This window comes from Notolabrus celidotus, chromosome 5, assembly GCF_009762535.1.
Source record: "Notolabrus celidotus isolate fNotCel1 chromosome 5, fNotCel1.pri, whole genome shotgun sequence".
NCBI classification, from domain to species: domain Eukaryota; kingdom Metazoa; phylum Chordata; class Actinopteri; order Labriformes; family Labridae; genus Notolabrus; species Notolabrus celidotus.
In genome coordinates, this window is record NC_048276.1 from 11,037,542 (window position 1) to 11,062,444 (window position 24,903).

The window sequence follows — 24,903 nt, forward strand, 5'->3', positions numbered from 1 at the left end:
CTTGTGGTCTGATGAGACCAAGATGAACTTATTTGGTTCAGAGGATGTTAAGCGTGGGTGGTGGCGCCCAGGTGAGGAGTACAAAGACAAGTGTGTCTTGCCTACAGTCAAGCATGGGGGTGGGAGTGTCATGGTCTGGGGCTGCATGATTGCTGCCGGCACTGAGGAGCTACAGTTCATTGAGGGAACCATGAATGCCAACATGTACTGTGACATACTGAAGCAGAGCATGATCCCCTCCCTTCAGAAACTGGGCCACAGGGCAGTATTCAAACATGATATCGACCTCAAACACACCTCCAAGACGGCCACTGCCTTGCTAAAGAGACTGAGGGTAAAGGAGATGGAGTGGCCAAGCATGTCTCCAGACCTAAACCCTATTGAGCATCTGTGGGGCATCCTCAAATGGAAGGTGGAGGAGCGCAAGGTCTCTAACATTCACCAGCTCCGTGATGTCGTCATGGAGGAGTGGAAGAGGATTCCAGTGGCAACCTGTGAAGCTCTGGTGAACTCCATGCCCAAGAGGGTTAAGGCAGTGCTGGAAAGTAATGGTGGCCACACAAAATATTGACACTTTGGGCCCAATTTGGACATTTTCACTTGGGGGTGTACTCACTTGCCGGTGGTTTAGACATTAACGGCTGTGTGTTGAGTTATTTTGAGGGGACAGTAAATTTACACTGTTATACAAGCTGTACACTGCCTACATTACATTGTATCAAAGTGTCAGTTCTGCAGTGTTGCCGCATGAAAAGATATAATTAAATATGTGCAGAAATGTGAGGGGTGTACTCACGTTTGTGAGATACTGTAAGTACAGGTTGAGGGAGAAGGAAAAGGAAGTCACTCAGTAGTTCATTTGCAAACAAGACACAAAAACCTTTAATTTAAATAGGAGGGAAAAAAATCACATAAAAAACTGTACAGAACATTGAACAATGACTTTAAGTTCTTAAATAAAAGACCCCTCTTCCAAAAAATAACTAAAACAATAAAACGATAACCAAGTGGGATGGTGTATGATACATTTTGTGCAAAAGAAGTTTGAATTGATTTTTCCCATTCTGCACGTTTCAATGTGAAGAGTGCCCCTCTCCACTCAGCTCCCCCCTCTGATGGGTAAACATGAGAGTCCCTCCCCTAAACCTCAAAATAGTGTCTTCAATGTAAAAGAACCCAAAACTCCAATAATAATAAAATAGATTTATATTTTAAATATATATTTATATACCAAACATGCTGTACATAATATATCGGAGATTAAGAAATCCCTTTTTATTGACACCCAGGTCTGTCTGTGAACTTGTGCTTTCCTCACTCCCAGCAAACATAAAAATGATAATCATATAAAAACAAAAGCACTCCCTGTTGCTTTGGATACAAGATGAATAAGGGAAGAAAGAAAAACAGAAAACAGCACGGATCAGAAAGTCTCTGTTTTTCCTGAGTCGAGGGAGTTACAAGCACGTTTTTAGAGAGGGATACTGTTGCACTTTTCACCTGTCCTAGCTTCTTCACAGAAATCTCCAGGCCGCTGAAATAGATTTTAAAAAAAGGAAGCAGCTTTGTTTTGTGTGTCCCTTGTTTAGATTTTGCCAGAAGCTGAAAGTTGAGGGGAGAAAATGACGCTTAAGTCAGAAATTGTGGGGAAGAAATTTCAAAATAAGAGAGGCCTTTTTATTCTCAATCTGACTCAGGGCTCTACACACCTCACTTCAATCCATCCTCATTAGTTTCTTCCTTATGGTGACTGTGCCAATATCTGTCCTTGTTTTTCAACCCTGAGAACACTGGCCATCTTTTCAAGTTTTCTACAGGGGGGGGGGGACACCACCACTGGAGAGAAAAACCAGCACACAGAGTTTCCTCTGCAGTATTTGAAGCTGCAGAAAGAGGTTATTTATTAGACCGGGTGCACTGGGACAAAGCAACCAAAGGGGAACAGTTATGGCCGAATTGAGTCGGTCTTCCAGCTTCTTCTTGCGTCACACCATCTACCGCAACCCTCTTAGTCAGTGTTTTAAATCGCCTTTCACAGTGGGGGAACAAAAAGAGTGCAAGAGTGGGAAAGAAACCAACGTCAAGTGACTTCTCAGGAAACACTTCCAGTTATTTCACACTAAAAAAAATAAAAATAAAGACCAGCCATCAGTGAGATGAAACAAATGTGATGACAGCAAACAAATTGAGGGGAAGGAGGGAGGGAGGGAGGGAGGGAGGGGAGTCGACAGAAGGCAGATTCCCAAATTGGTTACATCAGCATACAATATTGACAAACCCCGTTAAAGATATCTGACATAAGACAATAGTATTCAAATAAATATTCCACCTTTGCTTTCAGTATTTATTCAGCTTTGTGTTTCCAACTAAAACGCTGGATTAACTGTTGTAGAGACAGCAGTAGTAGTAGTGGGTATATTTGCAGTAGCAGGAGATGCAGAAGCAGTAGTATAGAAACAGGGAGGGAGAAAACGGAGCCCCCTGCACAAAGCCGCCTGGGTCTCTGCTATTGAGAAAGTCATGAGCTGAGTGGATCTGATCAGAGGGGGAGGTGTTATTGATCATCCAAAGAAAACAAACTCAGTGCACCTTAGACACTGAGGAACTCTTCAAGTAAAGTAAAAAAAAAAAAGACATTCCACTCACCAAAATAATAAAGGCTTTAAGTTTCCAACACTCCAAGTTTGTAAGTTTGTGATCAACACAATTTCACAGATTGGAATTTTTCTCAATTCGATCCTGATCCGAGCGCAGCAGCTCCACCTGAACTCATCCCAGGTTTCCACTCTGCTAGTCAGATTCAGGAGTCGTATCCAAGCCTACATAGACTGTAAACTAGCGGTAAAAGCACCACATGTTGGCTGGGGGTGGAAGGGAGTTTTCTTTTTGTATTCCCTGAAACTTGTTCCAAGACAGACCTGTTGAGTCTTGATGTGGTCAGGAACCTCTGTGGGAAATAAGCAAGAGGAAACAGATGACAGTTTTGGTGGTGTTGTTTTTTTTTTCTTGTCCAGTATGAGTAATGTGCAGGGAAGAAGAAGACGACGATGCTGAGGCTCCTGAACTTGGTCATTATTTTCTGTTAAATATTGTTTGAAACATAACTGTAGGTCAGATGAGGGTGATGAACGGGGAAAAAGAAAACAAGGCTTATTGTGGTTTCCACTTATCCTTCACCTGCACTTAACAGCCACACTTTTTTTTTTTTTTTTCAATTACTTATGCAAAAAAAAAAAAAAATCTGCTGCAGATGTCAAGTGAGAGAAAGTCAGAGTTCATATTTTTTTCTTCAGTATAGAAAAATAATCAATCCTCAAGCGAAATATCCCTTTTCATTGCACTGGCCTTTCTGGCCTGTCACTACTGTTCCAACTTAAAGGTTGTCCATAGAGACACTGTGTGCCTTCGTCAGAGAGAATGAGAACGCCATCAAGCCTACAAGTCCCGGTGAAAGCGGACTTTGGCTGAAATCATTTCATGATCTGACGTGCATCAGCTCAGCATGCTATCAGATGTTTCACTCCTTTGGCTGACACGGAGAGGGGAGATGTTTGTCTAACTGAATCTATCCAGTACTGCAGTCGGCCATTAGAGGATTTAGAAGTCATGTTTCAACTGAGTTAAAGGAGGGATGATGGAATGAGTCCCAAAGGGCTGGAATGAGTCTGGAGTCTGGTCCAGATTCGACCGCCGAATGTGCTTTTGCTGCAGAGACTGTCACCCGGGGTCTTCCTGGTGCAGACTCAGCGCAGGTGCTCGAGTAAAGGCAGCTCTGTGGATTCCTCTCGGGGGGTGGGGGGGTCCCCTGCATTCAGCAGGGTGGGGTCCAGCGTCTGAGTGACTCCCAGGGGATCATGTGTTAGACTGGTCTCATGTAGGAGTGCAGGAGGAGCAGGCTGGAAAAAAGACAGAAGAAATAAAAACAATGTTCATACATGATAATCTGACTGTTTCTGACAAATGAGACACTATGATGCTATTTTACAGAACCTAAAACATTCTGGTGAATAGTTCTCAGCATGGCTTCGATCAACAGGCAAAGATAATCTAACATTTGTTTAGAGTGACCAACAGGCAGCCTCCTCACCTGTGTGCGTATGGTCTGTACTGGTCCTCCTTCCTCCACTGCGGCTGGTCCGTTAAAGCCCTTCCTGCCTGAAAAACTCCACTTGCCAAAGTGGCTCTCATAGTGAAGTCCACTGCCTTGGCCAAGGCTGAGGCCAGCCCGCTGGCCCGCTCTGTGGCCCGAGTTCTCCAAGAGGCTGGCTGGGCAGAAGCGCTCTGAACCTGGCAGAGGGGGAGGAGCCATGGTGCTGCTGAAGGAGAGCTGGGAGCTGGACAGCTGCTGGCCCAGGAGCCCCTGGATGGAGGATGTACGCTGGAGGGATGTGAGCAGTCCTGCCTCAATCCTGCCCTCGGATTGGCTGAGAAGAGCTAATGGGAGAGGCTGGGGGTGATGAGGCCAGCTCTGGGTTGGACCTAAGGGGTTGTCTGTACCTAAAAGAAAGAATGCATTTAAGTCATTAGGATTGAGAAAATTACTGCAATAACTTTATTATTCATCAACTGAGAAACAAATGTTGAAGTAGCCTCTTGTACTAGCTTCCTCACAATTGCAATGAGATTAAAAGAAGACCTTATCTGATTCATCAAATGTTCACATCCTGTATAAATGCATTGCCTGTGTACATAAAATACCATTTTTAAATTCTATGTACTCCATGAAGTCTTAGTAATTGTTAGTGCTGCACATGTTCATACTGTTGTGACAATGAAAAGTGAAAGGCCAAACATCGACTAACATCTTACTTCTATCTACAAATTCTGTCCTACTCGATCAGGTGCACTGATTATCAATTCTTTGACATCTTACCCATTGGGGGCTGGAGAGTGGTGATGTGGGGCTGGGGAAGGCTGGAGGCAGGTGTGCTCTGGGTGGTGTGAATGGCTGGGTTGGTAGAGATGGAAGTGGAGCCGCCTCCACAGTCGGAGTCCTCAATGTTTCCTCCGCTGTTACAGCCAGCACCACAACCCTTCTGTAACCTGCAGAGAGACAAATACCACAGTGCAAATGTCAGCACAAACATCCCCGTCCCTGAGTGTGTTCATTTATTATATCAAGTCTAAACCATGTACCTGTCCCAGCTGCTGATGAGCCAGGTGTAAATGTTGTGTGGGCTTACAGGTCCTCCCCACACAGAGCGGAGCTGGCTGTGCCCTCCGGCGTAGGAGGTGGTGAGGGGGGACACGTAGATAGGGTAGCCGATGGGCTGGTCGCATGAGGAGTTGATCATGTTCCGTAGGGCCTGTTTGGCGTTTTGAATGCTGCCGCGCTCAGGGTTACGGTTACGCAGGAAAACCAGCTCCTGCTGCTGCCCTGCCCACAGCCCACGCACACACTCTCTGTTCACCTGTCATACACAGAGTAGACTCAGTACAAACAGCATTACACGTACCTAGTTACAGGTGGGGCAGAAACATTCTCTCATACATATATGAAGTGATAAGAAGTTACCTTGATGACTCTGAAGCTGAGGAACCTCTTGTTCAGCATGATGATCTTGTATTCATCGCTGCCATCATCCATGATGTGGCGCAGCGCGAGCAATGAAGGCATGTTAGCTAGAATAGCGCTGCGCCACACGGGGTCACCCTCATGAGATATCAACATCTTCTCCTCGTTGGCAGTGATGGCGTCGTACAGAACCATGGGATCCTCGTACTCATCCGGGGATGTAAAGTGGTCCTGGAGGATTTCAGATTACAGTGTTTGTCTTAGTTGAGTGACAAAAAAAAAAAGCAAACCTGAGAGCTTTTCTTCTTCTTTATGGCAAAGCAAGCGCTACCTGATGCAGTTTGAGAGACATCCGTACTCCTGGCGCCACGACCCGATTCAGCAGGTCCATATCTGCAAACACCCATTCATCCCTGGGAGACGTGATGCGAAAGTCTCCCTTGAAGAGAGCATGGAGGCCATAGAGGAACGGCTCCAAGCTGTCACAAATAGAAAGAATTGTAAAAACAAATAAAAAAAAACATTCTTGTGTATTTCTACAACATGTTTGGGTTAGTGACAGGTACAGGTAGTTCCATCTGGGAGTCTACAGGTAGGCTTGGTTTGTCTTACCTTGCAGACATGCTGTGGGACGCCGTGCCCAGAGCTCTTCTTCCAAGGATACACAGCCCGAAACACAGGTTTACAAGAGGAGAGTCTCTTTCACAGGCCACTGGCTGCAATAGCACAGAGGTTCAGATTCAAAATGACACATAAAAAAGTTATTTGATCTACTAAAACTACTTGGGATCACTTTATGTTACAATATTAGCTTTACAATCCGACTGTCCTACAGACACACTAAGCATGAAACTGTCTGTCTTTAAAGACGTGTGTAAAGCTGACGAAGGTGACATATTCAGATAGTTTTTTTTCAGTCATGCTGTGAGAGGCTTTGTGTGATTACAGCTCAGCAAAGAAACATAATACGGATTACTAGTACAGGGGAAAAAAAGGGAGATGTTAAAGGCTGACCGTTTGACGCCTGCTGTTGCAGTACTGAATCCAGTCCAGATAAATCATGCAGAATGAGGAGGGGGTAATGCCAGAGGCCCTGTGGTCGTAGTCCTCATCTATGTTCAGGTTGAAGGTAGGGTCACTGTCTACGTAGTTAGGCCCAAGACAAGGTCGCAGAGCCTCCTGAACAGTCTCATTTGTCAGCCACTCCTCCAGCTTAGAGGATCGACTCACATAGTAGATGATGCTCTATTCAAGGGGACAATAAAACACAGATGTGAGTCATCAGCAGCTAAAAAATGAGGTAGTAATCATGTTAAAAGCATAATACACAATGTAAATGTAAATGTAAATTAGCTCTTTCATCATAGGCATACCTTGACATAGTAAGTGATGAGGATCTTACGAAGGTCGAATACTTGCAACATGGAGGCTGCATTGTTGTCGCTGATGCTGTAGCCCTCTAATACGTACTTGGTGGCTGCCACCTCCCAGGCCAGCCAGCGCTGCCCAAAGGCAGCATTGAATGACAGCATGTGTGGGAGGTGACCTGGCTCACAACAGCAGCAGCCCTCATCCTCATCCACCCCCTCCGTGATGGCCTCTACCTCCCTCTGCTGACAGTAGGTACCTGCACAGATGTGAAGCAGATGAGGAATGACTGCATGTGCAAAAAGCCTCCCTGTGTTGAGTTGTTACATTTCAATCTGTGACACATTAGGCAAAATAATCTTAGATTTAACATAAATTAAAAGAATTTGTCATGATTTGACTGGGCTACATAAAGGACTATATGAATAAACAACCTTTTCTTTTGCATAAAAATCCAAATGTATATAAGAGGATTTAGATTTTTATTGTTTAAGACTTTAAAGCCCTGCTTTACTGGCAAGTGACAAGCTCCTTTTGGAGAGTGACGCACAACTGCTATCTTTTTCAGCTTCTTGAACAACCTTAAAATAAACCTGCGGCTTTGAGAGTGATCTTATTTTCAGATGGATAAAAATACACCATAAGAAGTGGCACAAAAAATAATGTTAAATAAAAAGGAACAAATATGGATACAGATGGGTTGTGCTGTTCAAAATACAAGTTGCAAACATTACAATCATCCCATGCTGCTGACCTCTGAACTCAAGGCCCCTCAGCTGGAAGGTGACCAGGCCGTTGCCGATCTCGATGATGTGCACCAGAGCGTTGAGATACTCCGAGGCGAGGATGAAGCAGTCGCCTGTGGTGTAGTTGCCCCAGCGGCCGAGCAGCAGGTCTCCACACAGGCTGTGCTGCAAAGAGCGTGTCAGGTGCTCGTAGAAAATAGAGTTCAGGTTGTTGTCATCGGCTCCTTCAGGCAAAGAAGAGACCAAGAACATGGTTACAGCACAAAAAAATAAGAGTCAAATAGAGCTGCTGGTATGTCAGGGGAATGTTAGAGCATACCTGGGTTGCGGTCTAACTGAGTAGCCAGTCTGGTGTTCGAATGATCGACGCGTTTGGTGCTGTGAACACAATAAATAGCATTAGAGCTGAAAGAAATACACTGCTGACATTCCTGCAGAGGTTATAACTTTACAAAAACATACTTGTAGTCTCGTTCCCAAAATTTGACAGGTCTGGTGTATGAGGTGACGAACACAGCGCTGCCTAGGACAGGGTTGAGAGGGGTGGAAAAGATGGCAGAAAAGATGGCCTGAACAAAAAGAACAGCAGAGTCTGAAGAAACCAGAGTTAAGGATGTTACGTCAAAAATGTTTTTAAGATGGGACTGCCTCTTATAGTCTAGACCTGCTCTGTTTGTAGAGCGTCTTGAAATAATGTTTGTTGTGATTTGGTGCTATATAAATAAAGATTGTTTGATAGATTGATGATTTCCTGTCTTGCTTTAACTGTCCTATTCATAATTGAAAAGTAACAAAAATTAACAAAACAAAAATCAAAAGGTAAAGGATACGGGGCACAGCGAAGGGTTGAGCAAAGGCGTGGAAGGCAGAGCCCCATGTGATCTGCCAGGGGGCGATGTATGTTAACACAAAGCGCAGCTTGTACAGCAGGTCCCACATCTGAGAAAACAGAGGACAAATACATTGAACACACATGTCATTACATTCATATACACACACAGACACTAAGCATTAGCTGTTTAACCTGTCAGCATGCTGAAGTGATGCACAGGTGTACTCTGGGATCCTGTGACATCATTGTTGGGTGTGATTACAGATGCAGCAAAGCATACAGTTGGACAAACTCATCTTTATAGGTGCATGTCAAATCAATTAGAATGTTGTGAGAGAGTTCAATATTTTTCATCATTCATTTAGGAAAGTGAAAAATTTTAATATTGTAGACTTGTTACATGTAAACTAAAATGTTTGAAACATTTTCTAGTTTGATTTTGATAGTTATGACCCACAGCTCAAAAAATATAAAATACAAATCTCAAAATATTAGAATATTTAATTTTGAGCTCACTATTCAAACAGTATAAATACCATTTATCTCTCAGTCTAGATCACACAAAACCACAATAACAGGAAAGACTGCTGACTTCACAGTTGTCAAGAAGACAATCATCGACCCTGCACAAGGACGTTAAACCACACAAGGTCTATGCTTAAATGGCTCATTACATTAACATTAAGCAGTCTGTTGTGCACACTGGAGATTCAGTAGTTTAACCTTAGTGATGATGTGTTTCTTACCTTGCTGAAGAGAATGGACATGAAGTAGTAGTCGATCAGGAAGGTCTCTGAGAAGTGCGGATAGTCGAAGTGGAAGAAGAGCGTAGTGAAGCACAATGTGACGTACTGGTGCGAGGGGGTGCAGAAAGATGAACGCAGCAGCTTCATGCCTGCTATTGAGATGAAGAGAGCCCGGCTGCTGCAGGGGTTGAGAATGAGAATAAATTAGTGACACATGTTGACATAAACTGCTCAAACCAAAGTCCATAGAAATACATGAGATCTGCTCTCAAACTGCTGCCTTAATGTGGTAGTTTTACAGAAAGCATATCTGCCTTTACAAAGACTAATATACAGACAAGCTGGCCCATGATTTAAGAAGAGGACAAAAGAGTAGCAGATATTTGTAAGTATCTGCAACTGAGCAAAACCTGCAAGAAAGGAGCAATATTCCATGATTCTGCATGTCTGTAAGTCTAACTTTCTACTCTGACCATTTGATGCACATATCTCTGGAAAGGCAGAGGCTTGATGAGGAACTGTTACAGGACCTTTTGAGGAAAGACTTACTAGATGTCGAGCTCTTTATGGTTCTGTCCCACGGTTTGAGCTTCTGTCGTCAGGGAGTTCAGCACCACAGCTGGGTAGATGATGTATTTCTCCACACACTGCAGCCACGCATAAAGCTTCTCAAACCACATCAGCTGAGCAGCGTCTGAGGCAAACACAGAGCAAAATGACATCACACAAGTGCACACTCTCAACTTTGACTTTTGCCCCTCTGGTTTCTCCTGAAGCTTTTTTTTTTAAGCAGCTGTGAAATAGATCCGGCAGGAAATTTGTTGAAGTTAAAAAACAAGATGTTAGCACAGTGGCTTGTACAGTGCACCATTCCTAGCTTTTATCAGGTACAGATGTACAAGAGGAGACAAGGTGCATTTCCATGCATGCAGTGTGAAGTTAATTTACACGGACAAAAACACTTAAGAATACTAAAAATAAGGCACCCTGTCGCTTGTTATGTTTCAATTCAGCTATCAAAGCAGTAGTGTTGATTTTAAGTCTGTATTTGATATTCATAATGTGCTCCTTGGCTGTTTAATAGTAAGTGCACAGCGTTTTACTGAGGAACTCTGTAAGGCCCTGTTAGTGATGTTCAGTGGGGGTTCATTTCTTCAACAAACGATCCCAGTTGTTCATAAAGTAGGCTTTTAAAGAACTGTCAGGCTCTCACCTCGAACCTCAAACTGGCTGTACTCTCGAGAGCGGAGCACAGGGTGAGCCAGGCAGAACCATGGCAGCTGTTTGCGGAGCTGAGGCAGCAGATAATGTGTGATGAAGCCTACGACTCCGGCCAGGATGTACAGGACAAAGCTTAGAGCAGGCTGTGGATGGAAGGAGCAAAGAGGGAAATTAGTCTAATCATCCTCGAGGAAATGTGTTGTAAGAAAAGGATCATAAACCCTGCTCCGACTGACTTGAAGAGCGATGAAAACTGTGCTGGCACTGATGGCGAAAGTAATCACAGCCATGAGGGGACACATGACGAGGTCTGAATGCAGGATCTCTTTCTGCAAAGAGACGGGGAGAAGGCGTAACACTTTAAAATTACTGACACCATGAAATTAAAGTGAAACTGTCTGTGCAGGCGAGTGAGCAGTGATCTGTACCACAGAGTTACGCAGCTTCTCAGGAAGAGGGTCCTTGATCTCCACAGGGGGTTCTTCTGGCATTCGGTTCTCCAACTCTGGAAATAACTTAGACCGGACCAATGACCTGATGAAAGCAGTTCAAAAACATCCAAAAAAGAAAAATGAGAACACAACAAAAAGCTGAGATGTAACATCAAAGTCTGCACGGGCCACACATTGAGAGCAGCTTGTCTGCAGCTGAGCAGTAGCAGCATCAGTGTTCAATCAGTGTCAACAAAGGGTGTGTTCAGCCTCCTTTCTGTGTGTGGATCGCTTGTGTTTTGGCAGCACTCTGCACCAATTACACAATGCTAAGTTACATTACTGGATAAATTTAGGAAAACAGACGTAAGCCTAAAATTATGCCTCAGGTTGCAGCTGCATTACAGAAGAAAGCTGAAGTGACTTTTTCTATTAGACAGTTGACCAAGAAACTTAAATGTTTTCTTTGGATACAAACTGTGAAGCTAAATATCTAAATTTGGGAAAACAAAAACAAACAAGTTTCACTAAATATCCAAGTTTGAATAAAACCTGTTTTGTTGCAAAAAAATTTAACAAGATTTCATGTTGGTGCGTTTATGTTTTTCAGGTATTCTTCTGGACTTGTCAACAGCAAAACATCACTCCTTAACCTAAATCTAGCAGGAGGGCATTTAAATGAACTGTGATATCCAAGGCTCATGTTGACACACAGAATACTAACCAAAGGATGGTGGGATCACTGCTTTGGCGGCTGAGGTGGTAGGACAAGGCCAGGAGCAGGCCACAAAACACAGAGAACAGTACTGGCACATGGGCGTCCCCCCAAGGTGCCTGATGGAAAGCAGGATAAAAACAATATTATAATTAGGACTGTCCATTCCAATCAGAAAAACCTGATTTTAGTGATGAAACTCTGTTCCTCTTACATTGATAGCACCGAGGCAAAATCCATACAGCAGAGCAGCCACCAACACACTGCGGATGAGGCTGAACATAGATGAGAGGGGGCTGGTTGTGGCTGAGAAAGGAAACACAAACAGAGAGATTCAGTGAGTCGGTTTAAAGACATTTCAACACTTTCATAATCATCCCCTCTGTGAGAACATCTTCTTACCAGTTCCACCAAACACGTGCATGTCAATCTGTTCCAGCAGACACATCACAAAAGTATTGACCTGAGGTAGCAGCCCAAACAGGAAAATGACCGGGAAACACAAGGCAAACACTGCAGGACAAAAAAAAAAACAACGACACGTTAGGCATTTTCACAAAACAAAATAAAAAACAGCTAATGTTCATGAGTCACGTGTTGAAACATACCAACGAGCATATCTCTGACACAGAGCAAGAAGTGTGCCGAGAAGAAGGTGACACCGTAGAGGGAGAAAGGCTGCAGGCTGCTGGAGCGTCCAGACAGGTCAAAGATCCAGATCATCACACAGCACAAGCAGAAGTAGACCGGCCGACTGTACACAATGATCCAGTTATGGCCCTGTGTAGTAAGAGAGGAAAAGACGAGGCACAGTTACACAACAATTACAAGGTGAAACGCACTGCTTCTGCTGTGGTTGTAATGCATAATAACATTAGAGGCCAGTACTCACATGCATGGGAGAAGCTGCATCTGGTTGTACACTCTAAACAAAGAGACATTACATGTGAGAAAAAACATCACATTAAACAGATCACTGAAATGAGGTAGGACTCTGTGCACACACATTAAAATTTAACCTTTCATCTTTTCAAAGCATGAAGAAAGAGTAGGAATGAAATCCTGAAAACACTCCAAAATTTAAAACTACTTTGGCTTCTGGACAAATCTTGTGGAGTTTGGTTAAAGGAGAGAAGAGAGGTCAAAATTAATGACCCAAACTATCTAAACTGTGACTGCTGGACTATTTGATGGACTTCTGGCAGGTCCAAAATCTTTGTTGGCTGATCTGCTGTTTGAGCAGTTCTGCAGCAGAGTTTCCCTCATGACTGCTGTCAAAAGATCTCCTGCAAACTTCAGTGAGCTGTATTTAATAATGTTGGAGTCTTGATGGGGGCTGCAGAGTGATACAAATCGCAACTTTGTGGCAAAATGGTCAGGCAGGCTGTCATGCTTGCTGTTCACAGAGGAATAACCCTAACACTGTGTTCTCTCTTCTGTTAGTTCATGTGAGAATGCAGACAGATCGTTGGAACCAATGTCCTTTCCTAATACTGAGACCAACTGTGTATTCTGGGTTTAGCTCATTCACAGTCATGACTGCTAAATCAACCCCTAAAATCAAAACACAGTACATTTAAGTTCAAATAAGAACAATAATAGTGTACAGTTTCTGCCCATTTTAACACAAACATTACAAAAATAAGTAAAAATGAATAGATGTAAGGTTTCCACTCATGGTTATAACATTCAAGGGTAATGCACCTTCAGTAAAGAGTACTGGCAGCTAGCAATAACCAGGCAGAACTGGAAGACCCAGATGTCCCTGAAGAAGCCCTGGAGCAGCAGGAGGAACCCCAGGAAGGCCACCAAACTGGCCAGCACCACGGCAAACACGTTCTCCCCCACACGCCGGTTCCTGGAGACAGACAGCAGATACATCCACATTATGTTTGAACCTCCCTGTTCAGCTACGGTCTACATAACAACCAGCAGGCATGCAAAACCTTTCACAGATCTTGATAAAAATGTATCTAATGCTCTATTGAGAACCTTTGAGACAGAGCTTGGATGTAGAATTAGGACACACTACACTGGTTGCACTCTGTTACTGTATTTCTCAGAGAGCTCTTGACTAACAGCATCTAAACACAGACCAGACCTCTAAAGCATCAATGATAAGCTGCCTCTTCACACAGAAGCACTGTGGTTTCAACCTCTCTTGAGAAACAATACATAAATGGTTGTGCTTGATTTTGAATGACTGCTTTAGGCTTGGACTGGTCTTTGTGCACCTTTTTCACAGAACATTACTCGCTCTGCCTGAATTTAAAATATTTATTTGAACCATCAGGAGGCCATCGGCTGGTCTGCTCACTCTGTTTATAGTTAACTTTCTTTAGTTTACTATTGCTTCACTTTCTAAAAATAGCACGAGAAGTTGGTCAACACAGATGAATAATTAATGCAACATCCTGTTTGGAGTTTCAGCAACAGAAAACTGTTTTTCTTAAATAAAGAACAAAAGGAAACTAAAGAATATAAGGGATTAAACTATGCTTCAAATGCAGATGTAAATTATTTATTACAGATTGGTCAAAGGTATCAGAGACAACAACGAACAAAGTGCTCTTTTTGTTTCAGAGAACAAGAGCCCGAACAGAGTATTATTTATCTCTCTCTGACTCCAGCAGTCTGGCCTACCTGTCCAATAAAGCCAGGAGAGCCAATCGATCATATCGAACCCTGAGCCACTTCCCGGGGAGCACCCAAAAGCGATAGTACTGTTTGGGTTTGGCTTTCTCCTCGATCATCAGAGTGTTTTCCTGAGACTCTTGCAGAGACTCGTGATCCAGATCAAACTAAATCGAAAGTGATGAATCAAGGAAGGGAAACAACAAGGTCAGCCTGAGGTAAAGAGAGTCCTGATGTATAAACATAATCTGCCAAATCCAAATTAAAAAAAAAAAATCCTGACCTCAGGCATTTCCAAAGGCACCCTGCGCACCTGCATACCCTGTAAAACCACGGGTCTGGGCTGGAGCATAGACAGAACTGGAGCCCCTTCCTGGACCTCAGTGGAGGTGAAGCTTGAGGACTGGGACTGTCTCTCCCTTTCCCTGCGAGACATTTCACGGCATTAATTTGCAGCTTTGTCATGGCTTTAGTACAACTAGTACTAAAGACTTCATAACTTACTGTACTGGGTCCTCATACCCGCCTCCAGCAGGTCCAAATGTGTAGGATCTCTTCACTCCTGTTACGGAACAATGAAAACATCAAACATCCTCAAATCTCACATTAAGTCTTTGGCTTTATCTCTGCAAGAGAGGAGCTTATTTCTAACCCTTGTTCATGTTCTATTGGTCAGAAGACTTTTACAATTTTCCTGTCCTGTTGTCTTTAAGTTGATCTAAGTTTCTAAAATTATGATTTTTATGTTACATGTACACCACTTTGGTCAATTATTTTTTTTTTTTTACATGTGAAAAATGAGCACTTAACACTTCAACTCACCACTCTCATCATAGAAGTAGTGCACTGCCCCCTCTGATGTGTCGTCAAAGGTGGAGGCCTCATGGATGCCACTGCGGGGCAGTAGGAGTGAGGAGGCAAACTGTAAGGCTGATGGAAGTGTGCGGGTCCGTGAATGAGAGGAGGTCCGTGCCCGCTGGAGATCCTGAAGGCTACAGGTACAAACACAAATAATTTAGAATGACTTGGTTGTATATTAGGTTTAACATGTAATTAAGCTAGTCTGTACCCTGAGAGCTAGTTTAATGTAAATAACATTTCTAATTTATTCTCCAGAATTTTCTGTGGATATACATTTCCTGTTTATTTCTCTCAGAAACACAGGCACAACTTTGATTTGGGTTCATTATTCTTACAGCAATGTTTCTGTTTAGTGATTGTTCGAGCATTAGCATAAACCCTGACCCAGCTCTGCTCCTTTTCAGACATACCTGGGAGGGGATCCCATGGTGGATGGGGGCGGTGTAGGGTTGCTCCCAGCATTGTGTCTCCTGCGGATGGCCTGGGTCCTCTTAACACTGCTGACTGAGTCGTGTTTGCCCCCGTCCTCTGGAGCCATGGCTGAGGAAGGGTTATCAGTTACATCAGTGTGTGGGGATACATTACAGTGTCAGTGTGCGACATACAAGGGCACATTATAGCACATACGTATAGACACAAAAATACACTTACTAGTACATTAGTAGTAATTACTCATTGATGATATTTCATATTATGTCAATAATTACTGAAACACTTATCCAGGCATAATAATCTCAAACCTGTCTGTGTTAATGAGAATATATTCAACTGTAGGGTAAAATAGGCCGAACTAGTGATTAGATAATCTAATTATGGTAAAGATTAATTTGACACTTATGAAAAATATTCTAATGCATTGCAGTAGAGCTTCACTTTAAAGAAAAATTGGCAGCAACAGGAAACAGAAACCACAGTATATCTGTAGAATCTCCCTGTAATGCTCTCACTGGGTGTCAATGTCTTTGATGTTTCTTTAGCTAATATTTTCCTCTCTTTGTTCTCTGGTTCATGCGTTTGTTTTAAGCTTCATACAAACAAGTAAGACTACATCACCTGGACATTTCCTCTCAACGCTTTACTCACAGTTGTTCCTCTAACTAGAGCTGACAGCTTATTGACTTCTGAGAAGTGTTGGAAAGTGCAGGACTGTGACGGGTCAAACATGCACATTTGGAGGATTTGGCAACATAACAATGAAACCCAGATAAGTACTACAAGTCAAAAGTTTAAACACCCAGTCATTGGCTAGAAGCCTCAACTTGTGAAATGTAATTAAACTGTCCTTCAACTTCCTCATTATCATAATGTTTGTGTATTTTTTATCGTTTTGGAAGAGGTGAGAAAATCAAGACTTCACACCATTTATGAAGTCTGTGCTCACAAAGTGCTGTCGTATTAGTCACATCCATTCTGCTGTGTGTATCACTGAGTGTGCCTGTAATATAAACTGTATGGGTGTGTTTGTGTGTGACTGTGTTAACTTAGTAACTATCAAAGCACACAAGTTTGCCCTTCAAGAAACTGACTTTGGAATGACACAAGAGAGGACATGTTTTTCAAGATCTTTGGTTTTGGCTCTTCTCCAACTTTGAAAAAGTCTCTAGGAGAAATGAATAATGGTTAAGGTCCTATGGAACTAAATATATAGTTTTAAATTTGTACCATAGACTATGGACAAGTCACTATTAATTCTTATACATTACTCTGTTGCTGTTTTAAACTTTGTTTTATACAATATTTTTGGGTACAAATGTCTGTGTTGTGCATCCTCATGAACTGTAAATGGAATGACTCCCCACACATTATTACTATATTCATCAATATCATTATTTATTTTTTATTATTGTTAATATTATTATAATCATATTTATTATATTTATTATTATTACTATTACTATTATTATTATTATTTGTTTTATTATATTTATTATTATTACTATTGTTATTTATACTATCTATTGTTATTATTATTATTATTTATATTAACTATTTCTGTTATTGTTATTTATTTATTGTTATATTTATCATTGTTACCATTATTATTCATACTATCTATATTATAATTATAATTATAATAATAATAATAATAATTCTTATTATTATTATTATTATTTATTTTATTATTATTACTATAATTATTATTACTTTTACTACTATCATTATTGTTACTTATTGGGGTTAGGGGGTGGGGTGAAGGTGGATCATATCTGTATGCTTTGACCCAGGCTCTTGTACACACTGTGAACATTTTTTAAAAAGAATAATAAAAAACAAATAAATGCAATTTTAAAAAGCACACTAATAACTTTTAATATCTTTGTTGACTCATGCCTCGCTCTCTTGTTCAGAGTTTCAGTTAGGACACCATGAGGTGCTCAATCATGAGGGTAAATCCAGTGGAAGTAGAGGACATGTATTGTGATTCTATTTTCTTACATTTATTTATTAGTTGAACAAGCTCTGTTTCAACATAGAGAACGGTACTGCCCAGCACTAGTGCTCCAACTAACAACCATTTAGTGGACTAGCCATCGATTATTGGATCCATTAATAGACTAATTGGATAATAAAGTGCATCTACTTAATGCATCACATTTAGCAATCAGATTTTTAAATGTAACATTACTCTTCTCAATTCTTAGACAAATGTTTTTTCTTTGACGTGTAGCTAACTACTCCTAAAGTAACATGGCAAGAGTTTGCTCCATTGTTCAGGGGCAGGTGAGGAGAAAGAAGAAGAGATGAGGAGAAGAGAAAATGATGGTGTCATGAGGTAAAGGTTTAAAGGTGAGAGACTGAAAATAGAGAGAAAGCTCACACAGTGTGGCTGTAACCTTAGACTGTAAAGTTGAATGTCACAGTTGATGTCTACAGGACTGATGTCCAACATGCCCTTTCTTTTGCACATTACATTCTACATCCCATGATACACAAGTTGGTTTAAAGATCCTGCGGGACGCTTTTTTCTTTGCAGGGTAGAGGATAAAATGCTTCCACACTTCTTTAGGACGTGATCATCTTGTACTAATGTTTTGTTCACCTGTCACTTCTGGGTCACTGTTTTACATGTACCACTCTGATATGTCTGACTCCATAGCAATTCAACTCAAAACAGTGCTTCTGTGCACAGCATGAAAACCCACTATGATGTCACCGACTTATTATCCACTATTAAATCTGTCTGCTACTAATTTTGCCATCTGTTTCTGTAGACTACGGCGACTCTGCACCCCCACCCAGTACCAGTTTTCAACACCCTGAGCCTGCCAAATGATGAATAATGTAGCTACTGGTCAACAAGCTCACATGATCTATAGTTTAAAGATTGTTGTGAAAAAATACTGACTGGTAATGACTTAAAAAGCCGCTGCTGAGTGGGCTCTACCCCTTCTGAAAAAGTGCACCCCTGTCGCCAAGAGCATGTATGCCCTGATGTTAGAGTAAACATTAGTTGCTGCTGCCAACACTTCATGCAAATATGACTAAGTAGTAAGTAGCAGCTATTTCTCTTCATCTCAAAATCCACCTCTCGTTTCTGTCATTTGTAAACTACTAGGATGAGTCATAACTCTGGAAACTAGACCCAATTTAAAGTCAGTCAGTGATATGTTTATTTTCACATTAGTGACTCATGTTAGCCTTAAAAATGATAAATCACACTCTTTCAAACAACTTCATATGTTTACAGTCAAAGACTACGCCAGGCGGTAAACATCATTACATTACGATTACAATGTTTGTGATCCATCCTTCTTTAGCTAAGAAGTAAAAAAAACTCTGTTGAGAGATTTTAGATGTTGGAATGTTAATTTTTGTGTTTAATTTAAAGGAATTGTTCATCCTTTTCAATAAGCTCTGTGTATAATCACCATGTTACACTATTTTCTACCAGAGATTTGATGAAAACTGTGGTGCAATAAAAACTGTGCTTACCTAATCGCTTAAGTGCCTTGGAGGGGAAATTGTGCTCACAAAAGGGACATTTCTTCTTCAGAAAAATTTGTTTTGAGATGATAAAAGTAAATTTAGTCAATTAAATATTCAATTAATGTGTCTGCTTATGAGTCCTCATCTTTGTATGCCTCTAAATGTAGCATGTTACTTTTCCACTCACAATAAACACTGCTCCATCCCAGCATTCTGCTTTCACTTGCACATAAAACTTGGAGGTCATTTAATTAAAAAAACACACATCCTGGACACAGCTGATAAGGTCAGAAAAACTCACCTCCACCCACAGCTCCCTCTTCAACCAGCTCCTCTGCCCTCCAGCCCATCTGGTTTCCGGTCCAAGAGCCTCCGAGAGAATCCAGCCGATGATGATGAGCGCCGGGAAAGCCATCAGTGTGGACAGTGCGGGCTTCCAGATCAGACTTGGAGATAGTGAGAGTGCGGGGTGCAGGGGTGGAGGTTGAGGGCATTGTAAGCAGAGTGGAGGGCAAAGCTGCAGTGTTACTCTGGCCTCCACCTGCCCCATCCATACTGAGCACTCTGGCATGAGTCTTAGCACTCGCTGTGCTTGAGGAGCGCTGAGCAGCACGAGAATGTGAGGGGCCAGCAGGTTCAGGTAAATCCCCTTCCCTCGGAGTAGGCAGTTGAGCAGCAGCAGAGAGCGGGGAAGTAATGCCAGTGTTAGCGAGGTCCGGGGAGTAACAGGAGGTAGAGGAACTCGAGTCGTCGTCATCGTCGTCGTCATCTGAGCTGTATCTCCTCTGAGAGCCCAGACTAGAACCAGCGCTCATGTCACTGCCATCGTCTTCATCACTAGAATCCTCAAACAGACTTTCACTGTAAGCCTTGGCCCCCAGTCGGTTTCTCACTGGGATGTAATCTCTGTGTTGTCTATGATTGTGATGACGCCTGTAAGAGCCACAGTCAAAACTACTACTCCCTGCTCCCGCCCGCCTTCGTGGAGCTTTCCTTCGGCCCGGCCTGTGCCCTACACTACTGCCGCTGGCCCGCAGCAGCTTTAAGTCTTTGGGGCGCACAACCTGCTGGGCTTGCAGAGCAGGCTGGTCAGGCAGCAAAAAGGGGGTAGAGGATATGGGCAAAGCAGGCTCAGAGCATACTAAACCCAGGGCCAGCCCTGAGGGCACTGAATTGGCTTGCCTAGGAGGGGGTAGAGGAGGGACTTGGACAGTTCTGTCTAAATCACAAACCTCTGAGTGACCACTACTTGAAGGGGAAGAGTTCTGGAGTGGAGGGGGCTGTGCAATATCACAAAGTAGAGGGGGCAAATCCTCTCCTTCAACAAGTGTCCTGTCAAGCCCCTGACTGAGGGAGTATTCTTTGGAGGGGGAGCGCAGTAGCACACTGTCCGACAGGTTGTCAGTATCACTGCCACCCTGTCCTGCTGGGTCCTCTGTGGATCTGGGGATGCCAGAGCCTATCGCTGGTGCTGAGCCAGAAGCCTGTACATCTGCGGGCCTCGGCTGGCTGAACGAAGGACTTTCCAGCTGAGTGGAATCAGTCTTTTCACTGCGGTAACTGCTAACAGTGCTTAGTGTCTCACGGTCTGTGGTGGCACCACCTGCACTGAAACAGCTGTCTGTTGATCCAGCAGCTAGTGCTACCCCACTGCGGCTGCCAGGGTGCTCAGTACCCGGTGCAAAAGCCACAGGATCAAGGCCCAAACCCAGGAGATTTTCACTCAGCTCCTCACTTAAGCTGCTCTTTATAAGGGGGCTGAGGGGAGTATCCCCCAGGCTCTCGGATTCAACAGAGGGGCCGAGGGGAGAATAAGCCCCCAGCCCATTGTCCTCAGGACTCTGTTGAGATAGTTGTCCTGGTAGCTCCTCCACTTCCTGCAAATGTTCTTTCTCACCTCCATCTTCTTGACTGGAGGGTGAAGGGGGGATAGACAAGCAGTCTCCATGTTCTCCAAACCCAATGGACACTTCAGACACTCCCATGAGAGCAGGGAAATCCCCTCCCAGAGCAGCAGCAATGCAGGACTGGACCACACTGGGCGCCCCTGTACGGTAAGAGACCAGAGTCAGACTGAACGGCTTCTGAAGGCAGTAACAAGGAGGTTTTCAATTTGTGTAACAAACGGGTAGGATTAGATAGTGTTCAATGTGTAAATGCTTGTTTATGTTCACTGTAAAGTATAAGACTTACTAGTAGTGTCTTGGGAACTCTGGCGTAGGATATCACGGTGAGCTGATGTGACAATCACATTATTGCTTCCTTGTTCCCGCATTAGTTCTTTGATATCTACAGTTCAAAGAAAAATCAATGATGTATATTCATCACAAGCTAAAATGACAGCAGTCTGACTTTATGTTGCTGTATGTGGATAGTGTAGATAAGACTAGAGATTATACACTTCATTCCCCTTTCTAAAACGATACACCCGTCAACCCTGGTATGAAAAAACTAATTGAGATATTTACCTCTAGTCCCCCCTGAATCCTCCAGCTGGGGCAAGAACTCCTAAAGAATAAACCAGAATACTCAGTTAGGACACTTTCCTCTATACAGTCGACATTGGAGGTTGAACAGTGAAGACTACATGCTGCTATTAAAAATGGCATTCCTCACCGACACCTGGTTCAATCCAAACAGAGAGTGCTGGGAGCTACAGCGCACAGGGGGTGTTGAGTTCACCTTTCGAAACACAGTCATCTCCACTCCAACGTGACTATCCCTGTGAAGAAGTAACACACACACTATGTGTTCAGCTTTCATGTCATTATGATCCCAAACATTTTCCCTCCAACTCAGTCAGAAATGACTTGTCTTACCTGCGATGATTTCCATCATGGGCACCTGATCCTTCATCTCCATCTTCTGTTTTTGGTGCATCAGCTGTGAGGGAGGCCTGCTTCTTCTCCACGATCTCCCCCAGGTCGAACATAGCGTGGAGCCGGTAGTTCACCACCTTGATGGCGGTGAAGAAGACGGCCACCACAGCTGAATACACGCCTGCTACAACCAAGCTAGGAGGAAGAGCCTGAGGAAGAGGGAAGACAATAACAGAGACTGAGTGTAAATATGAAAAAGAGGCAAAGGGGCAGTTAACACACCTATGCGGTGATGGCAGTGAAAGCAACAATGAAGATTACAGTCAAATGTATCTAGATATCTTTTCCAAAGTATTTGCCTTGATTAGACTTTGTGTTAAAACAATTTAAAAGGTTTGTCAAATATATACATATGTAAAACAGAGGTCCTCTATCATGCAGCAAATGTGCAGCATGATATACTGCACTGGGAAACCACAACTATTTTGGCTGATTTTAAACAAATCCTGTTTTTCCACATAGTTTAAAACACGTATGACAAACTTATTGAGACAAATGTTAAAGTTGTTAGTGGACAGGTGCAATGACGTGAAAGCTTTCTGCTCAAAATGTGTCCTATCTTGCTTCGTGCAGTTCTGCATGCACTTTTGTTTTCAATTTCAACAAATGATCAAAACGTACATTTCATATAATCCCTTTCATTTTCACTTTTGCACTTTGAGGCTAATTGTTACATAGCCATGCAGACGAAGCAAACAATATCAAGACTGTCAAATTAAGAACAGTCGCCTAATTTTCTAATTCTGTAGTCTACCTTCTCAATTAATTTTACATGTTTCTAAAAATGTCAAATGCTTTGCAATACAAGGGAACAAAATATGAGATAATGCCATTGTTGGTCTTTCATGCGATGTGTCAGTGGCGGTCAGTGGTTGTAAAATTACACAAGAGTTTTAATTCTTGTATCACATTTTAAAAATTCTAAATGATGAATTCTTGAATTTAGTAAATCCTTAATCTATTTGGATAAACTGGCAGTCAACCCTGCTGGGAAAATGTGCTCACCATGTACAGCAGAAAGGGGAAGGCCAGGAGAAATATCCACAGGTAGAGGTGGAAGCAGTTGGAGAAGGTGCTTTGATGGGGGTCCACATACCATCCACCTGTCAGTGAAGCCCACACCCCCTGCCGCAGTATCTGAAGAGCTTGGGAACCCATCTCCACCTCCAGGTTCAACAAGAAGCCAAAACGCTTCCTCCGAGGCTGTAGCTCAAAAAACTGTGCAGCAGTCCGAGCCACAGTATCTTGTGTCTATGATGGCACTTCCATTTGGGATGGCAGGTTAACCAAGACTGGTTCATCAAGAATAGTAGTTCTGGGTCTTGGATATGTATACTTCAGTAGAGTTCAAGAGTCCTTGCATATTCTTGTGCCAGTATGTGCTCTCTCCCTGCACCGATGTTGCCACACTCTAGCCTAATCCTTGTTGAGTAATCAGGAGAGTGACTTTTTGGCACATTGGTAACCCACTGACTGTATGAAAACACATTCATCTGTAAGAAAGATCAAAACTGGTTTGTTTCTTTGTGTGAAGCTGCATAATGAACATCACACTCAGTGAAGAGAAAACCAATGCTGGCTATTATCAACCAATATCAGATTACACTGAATATCACACAATGTTATAAAATATCGAATTAGAAATCTGTCAGCTGTTCAGCACCTTCAAAATGTATGTTCCTCTTCCTTACTGTAAGTACTTCCTTATAATCCATACTGTGGTTATGGAAGCATACAGACTGATCCTGAATTATTTTGAAGATCATGAGATAAATGTGACTGTTTGTCAAACTGTCGTCTATCAAGTTTATAATTCATAACACAATATAAGACAGCAGGGACATCATTTTGCCAGCTATTGTGGAGTTGTATGACATTTTAACTGATCATTAAAAACAGAGCTTAAAACCATTAAAGCAGACACTTGCGTTCATTGCAGTGATTAACATTAGTGTCATGTATCCCAGTTGGTACTTTCCACTACAGCAAAAAAACAGGGAGGCTACATAGCATACATTTATGTCAGATTTCAGACAGGATGACAAAGCTCTCTGTTTTCATGCACAGGCCAGTGCAATGCTAGCAAGATTAAGTTTTCTGATTGACATTAGCAAGCTAACAGACAGTTTAGCCTAGCTTACGAATTTCCCTCTGCATTTGTGGTTGGCAGAATCTAACCTGTTCAGCTACCATCGACCGCAGTCACTTCGATAAATCGGCAAAAATAATCCACTGACAAACATTTAAAACAATTACACTGCGAGTTACCGGCTAATGCTAGGCCGCGTATATCAGCATTTCAGCCTGGGTAATGTCCCTGTCGTTAACTGGGCAAATGTAACGCCATTCTGTAACAAGCTCCACCGTTGATGGCTAGGTGCTCGTCAACAGCTACTGTTAGCTTAGCTTGGCTTGGTATATTTAATAATAATGCTCAGAGTGAAATGTTTTCCACATTTGGATCCCATCAAAGCTTACTATTAGCATTAGCTGTCCAGCTTGCCTCATATCCTCCTTCCGCATCCAGTCCTTGCAAAATCTCAGAGCTCTGCTTCTTCAGGATGCTAGCGAGCAAGGCTGCCCACAAAGTGTAGCTTCACTTTTTGTTGGCGTTAGCTGACTAATCATTGTTTTCTGGAAGTCCCTCTGCGTTTTTTGGCGTTAAAGGTTGACTGACATGAGGTGGGAGCGGTGGTCCTCTCTCATGATGAACGACAGCGGCCTCCTTGGCAAAAACGGTTCCTAAGTGAGAATGTTTCAACAAGCTAGCTAACTGAGTAGCCAGCGCTAGCTAGCAACTAGTTGACACACGCACAGACGCACGCACGCGCAGTGAGCGATCAAGCGCGCGAGAGAGAGAGAGATTCCCAGGGTGCTGATTGGTCATGTGCACTGACGTCATTATGATGATGTTTTTGCTATAAAAAAAAAACGAGAAATGTAATTTTCTTTTTTTTTTTACCTTATAGATACTGTAGCACAAATAAAGCTAAGGAGGTACAATAAATATTACATACAATTTACCCTG

General features: G+C 42.6%; 1 protein-coding gene across 3 annotated transcripts; it reads right to left on the bottom strand.

Moving 5' to 3' along the window:
* Positions 1-1,641: 1,641 nt before the first annotated feature.
* Positions 1,642-24,713, bottom strand: LOC117812625 (pecanex-like protein 3). 3 transcript variants are annotated; one of them, XM_034683513.1, is made up of 36 exons: positions 24,379-24,713; positions 22,881-23,368; positions 21,816-22,024; positions 21,613-21,718; positions 21,465-21,504; positions 21,190-21,285; positions 19,298-21,043; positions 15,480-15,609; positions 15,031-15,200; positions 14,713-14,770; positions 14,492-14,633; positions 14,218-14,375; positions 13,279-13,432; positions 12,467-12,499; positions 12,183-12,354; positions 11,977-12,087; positions 11,789-11,880; positions 11,584-11,693; positions 10,857-10,962; positions 10,665-10,757; positions 10,421-10,571; positions 9,757-9,901; positions 9,208-9,385; positions 8,460-8,568; positions 8,092-8,221; positions 7,949-8,007; positions 7,638-7,853; positions 6,889-7,142; positions 6,530-6,760; positions 6,128-6,231; positions 5,847-5,994; positions 5,516-5,746; positions 5,137-5,411; positions 4,874-5,043; positions 4,088-4,497; positions 1,642-3,896 (listed from the first exon to the last, which is right to left on the bottom strand). In XM_034683513.1, the coding sequence occupies exons 2-36, from the start codon at positions 23,031-23,033 to the stop codon at positions 3,744-3,746; spliced, it is 6,843 nt and encodes a 2,280-aa protein (XP_034539404.1). In that variant the 5' UTR covers positions 23,034-23,368; positions 24,379-24,713; the 3' UTR covers positions 1,642-3,743. The 3 variants fall into 3 exon arrangements, with proteins under 3 accessions (XP_034539404.1, XP_034539403.1, XP_034539406.1); XM_034683512.1 differs by having other exon boundaries at positions 24,354-24,709; XM_034683515.1 differs by having other exon boundaries at positions 14,731-14,770; positions 24,354-24,688.
* Positions 24,714-24,903: the final 190 nt, after the last annotated feature.

What these genes read in the sequence shown, in the direction of transcription:
- LOC117812625 (XM_034683513.1), bottom strand. Translation starts at nt 23,033, where the DNA reads ATGGGTTCCCAAGCTCTTCAGATACTGCGGCAGGGGGTGTGGGCTTCA. An exon ending in TCAACCCTTCGCTGTGCCCC is followed by an intron (nt 8,222 to 8,459) that starts GTATCCTTTACC and finishes TGGTTTCTTCAG; the next exon opens with ACTCTGCTGTTCTTTTTGTT. An exon ending in TACAGACCATACGCACACAG is followed by an intron (nt 3,897 to 4,087) that starts GTGAGGAGGCTG and finishes TCTTTTTTCCAG; the next exon opens with CCTGCTCCTCCTGCACTCCT.